Source organism: Coregonus lavaretus, assembly GCF_964263955.1.
Source record: "Coregonus lavaretus genome assembly, chromosome: 33".
Taxonomy (NCBI): domain Eukaryota; kingdom Metazoa; phylum Chordata; class Actinopteri; order Salmoniformes; family Salmonidae; genus Coregonus; species Coregonus lavaretus.
The window spans coordinates 2,357,410-2,363,294 of NC_140020.1; the positions used below are offsets into that span (position 1 = coordinate 2,357,410).

Below are 5,885 nucleotides of genomic sequence, written 5' to 3' on the forward strand. Positions count from 1 at the left end.
TGTATGAGCTCTGGAAATACGTGATCCACACCTTGTGGCCAAGGGGGGTATTACAATGCTATAAACATCAAGTTGAGTTGAAATGTGATGAGGAACTCTGCTCCAGATTAAATTCTATTAGATTTGTTTTAAGGCTCACTGCGTGGTTTAAAAGTCCTAACTGGTGTGTGTTCCCAGGACTGTATTGAAGCAGCAGAATGTATTTACCTTTTTTAACATGTCTGTTATCTGATTTCTAACCCCCTCCATGTTGATGTATTACCAGGAAGTCCCCAGGGGAGGGAGGAGGAGGAAGTGGAGGAGAGGGGGGTGGAGGTGGAGGAGGGGGTCAGGGTGGGGTTGGGGGTCAGAGCAGACCCCATCACTCCCCACAGCCACACCTCACCCACGCTAAGACCACTGCGGAGGACGAGATGAAGAGACTGAGTCCAGACAGCCCCCTCAAACACAGACGACACAAGGTCAAGGACAAGGTACATGCAGGGTGGGTGGGTGGGGGTATGAGAAAGATATGAAGAGACTGAGGCCAGACAGACCCAATATATATATTTATAATATATTTTATATTTGAGATTCTTCAAAGTAGCCACCCTTTGCCTTAATGACAGCTTTGCACTCTTGGCATTCTCTCAACCAGCTTCTTGAGGTAGTCACCTGGAATGCATTTCAATTAACAGGTGTGCCTTCTTAAAAGTTAATTTGTGGAATTTATTTCCTTAATGCATTTGAGCCAATCAGTTGTGTTGTGACAAGGTAGGGGTGGTATATAAAAGATAGCCCTATTTGGTAAAAGACCAAGTCCATATTATGGCAAGAACAGCTCAAATAAGCAAAGAGAAACGGCAGTCCATCATTACTTTAAGACATGAAGATCAGTCAATACAGAACATTTCAAGAACTTTGAACGTTTCTTCAAGTGCAGTCGCAAAAACCATCAAGCGCTATGATGAAACAGGCTCTCATGAGGACCACCACAGTAATGGAAGACCCAGAGTTACCTCTGCTGCAGAGGATACATTCATTAGAGTTACCAGCCTCAGAAATTGCATCCCAAATAAATGCTTCACAGAGTTCAAGTAACAGACACATCTCAACATCAACTGTTCAGAGAGGACTGTGTGAATCAGGCCTTCATGGTTGAATTGCTGCAAATAAACCACTACTAAAGGACACCAATAAGAAGAAGAGACTTGCTTGGGCCAAGAAACACGAGCAATGGACATTAGACCGGTGGAAATGTGTCCTTTGGTCTGGATTCCAAATTGGAGATTTTTGGTTCCAACCGCCGTGTCTTTGTGAGACGCGGTGTGGGTGAACGGATGATCTCCGCATGTGTATTTCCCACCGTAAAGCATGGAGGAGGTGGTGTTATGGTGTGGGGGTGCTTTGCTGGTTTATTTAGAATTCAAGCATGGCTACCACAGCATTCTGCAGCGGTACGCCATCCCATCTGGTTTGGGCTTAGTGGGACTATCATTTGTTTTTCAACAGGACAATGACCCAACACACCTCCAGGCTGTGTAAGGGCTGTTTTACCAAGAAGGAGAGTGATGGAGTGCTGCATCAGATGATCTGGCCTCCACAATCCCCCGACCTCAACCAAATTGAGATGGTTTGGGATGAGTTGGACCGCAGAGTGAAGGAAAAGCAGCCAACAAGTGCTCAGCATATGTGGGAACTTCTTCAAGACTGTTGGAAAAGCATTCCAGGTGAAGCTGTTTGAGAGAATACCAAGAGTGTGCAAAGCTGTCATCAAGGCAAAGGATGGCTATTTGAAGAATCTCAAATCTCAAATATATTTTGATTTGTTTAACACTTTTTTGGTTACTACATGATTCCATATGTGTTATTTCATAGTTTTGAAGTCTTCACTATTATTCTAAATGTAGAAAATAGTAAAAATAAAGAAAAACCCTTGAATTAATAGGTGTTCTAAAACCTTTGACCGGTACTGTATATATACTGTCTGTATATATTATTACAAGACAATTTATATGTCGGTACAATGAGATCATGCAGTGTACAGACAGCAGACCAGGGACTTCTATAATGTTAGAATTGAAAGTGTGTTTTTATTATATTGACTTGTAATAGCAGGACTTATCAGTCTGACTGCCTCTCTCTCTCTGTCTCCCCCCCTCCCGCTCCCCCTCTCTGTCTCCCCCTCTCCCGCTCCCCTCCAGTCCTCCTCCTCAGGCCAGCCCCCTACCCGTCGGTCTCTCCACCGGACCCTGTCTGATGAGAGTATCTACCGGGGCCAGCGTGTCCCCTCCCTGAGGCTGGGGGACCTAGAACCAGACCCCGCCCTGGCTAGTGACGTGTTGTTCAGCTGCTCCACCTTGCCACGCTCTCCCACCACCCGCGGGGTGCCCCTCAGACGACCTTCATACAAACTGGGGATCAAACTCCACGGTGAGACTGTACGGGATTCTGTTCCAGTTAACGTGAACCCTGCTCACAAACACTTTTGATGACTGACTATTGAGTAACACACCTGTTCTTGACTCGGTGACATACATTATATTAACATTCGTCATTGGTTTCTAAAATACAACCGCGAACAGTGGACAACTTGGAATGATGTGACAGCTCCAAAGGAGGGCTCTGTGAGCATGATCTTTGCTGTGGTGGTGTTTGGGGCTGCAGCTGTGTGTCTGCTGCCCTCTTCTGGTAGAAAAGAATAACACGTTGTAGTACAAATATTCTTAAACGTTTCAGTGTTCAGTATAAAAAGAATTACCAGCATGCTAGTTTCGTTTTTCAGAAAATGAGCCAATGTAAGTGACTAAGTTGCATGCTTGAACAACATTATCACCATGCCTGCTGTCTTCCTCTAGTCTCCGGCCCTAACCTGTCCCCCTGTCCTCTTTCTCCAGGTGACCTGTCTGCGTCTGACACGTCATTGGCTGAGATGGTTGAGCGACAGCGACAACCTCTCCCCCAGGAGCTGATGCCCCTCCCCCCTCAGAGAGCAGGGACAGCCCCCTGGACTGGACCCACATGGTGGATGTGGCCAACGCCTTTGAGAATGAGAGTAATTACAGTCTAATATATATTGTGGCTCAACCTTAACCCAACTAAACAAACCTTTTTCTCCTTATAATATATACATATTCTGTTCTCTCTCGCTCAATTCAATTCAATTTAAGGGCTTTATTGGCAGGGAAACGTATGGTTAACATTGCCAAAGCAAGTGAAGTAGATAGTAAACAAAAGTGAAATAAACAATAAATATTAACAGTAAACATTACACTCAGAAGTACTCTCCCTCTCTCTGCCTCCTTCCCTACTTCTCTCTCTATCCCCCCTCTCTCCCCCTCTCTCCCTCCTTCCCTACCTCTCTCTCTATCCCCCCTCTCGCTCTCTCGCTCTCTCTTTCTTGCTCTCTCGCTCTCTCTCTCTCTTGCTCTCTCTCTCTCTGCTCTCTCTCTCTTGCTCTCTCTCTCTCTCTCTCTCTCTCTCTCCTCTCTCTCTCTCTCTCTCTCTCTCTCTCTCTCTCTCTCTCTCTCTCTCTCCCTCCCCATATCTCTCTCTCTCTCTCGCCTCTCTCTCTCTCTCCCCTCCCCATATCTCTCTCTCTCTCTCCTCCCTCCAGTCCAAAGAGGGTTTGTGTTTAATGATCCTAACCACAGAGGTAGTGGAGCCTCCAGCCCTCACCTGGAGATCCAGCCTGCCCTCTATCCAGACCTTCATCCAGGTAACCCAGACAGATCTCCATTCATGTTTGCAGCAGTATTTTGTGAAATTATTTCCCAAGCATTTTAATACCGCTTTTCACGCAGCTGTTGATGGAGACTACAAGTATTTGAAATAGTTTCTGAGGGCTTGAAGAAACAGTGTGTGTTCACACCCTGAGTTATTACCAGATGTGTTATTAGAGGATGAGAGATCTCATGTGGTTCACACCCTGAGTTATTACCAGATGTGTTATTAGAGGATGAGAGATCTCATGTGGTTCACACCCTGAGTTATTACCAGATGTGTTATTAGAGGATGAGAGATCTCATGTGGTTCACACCCTGAGTTATTACCAGATGTGTTATTAGAGGATGAGAGATCTCATGTGGTTCACACCCTGAGTTATTACCAGATGTGTTATTAGAGGATGAGAGATCTCATGTGGTTCACACCCTGAGTTATTACCAGATGTGTTATTAGAGGATGAGAGATCTCATGTGGTTCACACCCTGAGTTATTACCAGATGTGTTATTAGAGGATGAGAGATCTCATGTGGTTCACACCCTGAGTTATTACTAGATGTGTTATTAGAGGATGAGAGATCTCATGTGGTTCACACCCTGAGTTATTACCAGATGTGTTATTAGAGGATGAGAGATCTCATGTGGTTCACACCCTGAGTTATTACTAGATGTGTTATTAGAGGATGAGAGATCTCATGTGGTTCACACCCTGAGTTATTACCAGATGTGTTATTAGAGGATGAGAGATCTCATGTGGTTCACACCCTGAGTTATTACCAGATGTGTTATTAGAGGATGAGAGATCTCATGTGGTTCACACCCTGAGTTATTACCAGATGTGTTATTAGAGGATGAGAGATCTCATGTGGTTCACACCCTGAGTTATTACCAGATGTGTTATTAGAGGATGAGAGATCTCATGTGGTTCACACCTGAGTTATTACCAGATGTGTTATTAGAGGATGAGAGATCTCATGTGGTTCACACCCTGAGTTATTACCAGATGTGTTATTAGAGGATGAGAGATCTCATGTGGTTCACACCCTGAGTTATTACCAGATGTGTTATTAGAGGATGAGAGATCTCATGTGGTTCACACCCTGAGTTATTACCAGATGTGTTATTAGAGGATGAGAGATCTCATGTGGTTGGATGTGTGTTCACACCCTGAGTTATTACCAGATGTGTTATTAGAGGATGAGAGATCTCATGTGGTTGGATGTATGTTACCAGATGTGTTATTAGAGGATGAGAGATCTCATGTGGTTGGATGTGTTATTAGAGGATGAGAGATCTCATGTGGTTGGATGTGTTATTAGAGGATGAGAGATCTCATGTGGTTGGATGTGTTATTAGAGGATGAGAGATCTCATGTGGTTGGATGTGTTATTAGAGGATGAGAGATCTCATGTGGTTGGATGTGTTATTAGAGGATGAGAGATCTCATGTGGTTGGATGTGTTATTAGAGGATGAGAGATCTCATGTGGTTGGATGTGTTATTAGAGGATGAGAGATCTCATGTGGTTGGATGTCTGTTCACCCCCAGTGAGGGTCCTGCAGGTCTGGAGAGGAAGTTGACCAAGCTGGAAGCCATGGTTAGGATGCTGCAGGATGACCTGAAGAAGGTAACACACACACACACACACACACACACACACACACAACACAAGTCTCCTCTCTCACTGTCATCGTTTCAGCAAATTGATGGGAAAAATGGCCATCAATAACCACACAAATCAATACATGCACTTAACTCAGAAACTACCCACGAAAACAACAAGGCACAAACTAATGGACTACTCTGGATGAACAGATTGGTGTGTGTGTACTGCCGCTTGCATTGATACGCACACACACACACACACACACACACACACACACACACACACACACACACACACACACACACACACACACAGACACAGTCAAACTTCTTCTTCTTCCTTTCTGAAAGATACTTTCAGCTTCATCAGCTCTAGCTGCCTCCGCTCTCTATGTTTGGTGGAAGAGGGTTTGTCAAAGCTACCTACTGTTTTCGCTCAGGACAGGGATGTATTTGCATACAATGGCTCAGGGATATGAGCAATGAGTGTTGGAACAAACTTTGTCACACAGTTTTCTGTCCTTTTAGTTAGTGAATCAGCAGTTTGTGTCATTCACAGTGTTTTAGCTACAATCTGTT

General features: G+C 44.6%; 1 protein-coding gene across 1 annotated transcript in view; it reads left to right on the forward strand.

Moving 5' to 3' along the window:
* Positions 1–413: 413 nt before the first annotated feature.
* Positions 414–5,885, forward strand: part of LOC311108081 (signal-induced proliferation-associated 1-like protein 1) — a gene marked incomplete at both ends in the record, with an annotated part of 7,491 nt that continues 2,019 nt past the window's right edge. Inside the window, 4 exons of the mRNA XM_084150724.1 lie at positions 414–473; positions 2,184–2,412; positions 2,877–3,003; positions 5,250–5,328. Of these exons, the coding sequence (XP_084006850.1) occupies positions 414–473; positions 2,184–2,412; positions 2,877–3,003; positions 5,250–5,328 (495 nt within the window). The remainder of the gene's footprint in view (positions 474–2,183; positions 2,413–2,876; positions 3,004–5,249; positions 5,329–5,885) is intronic.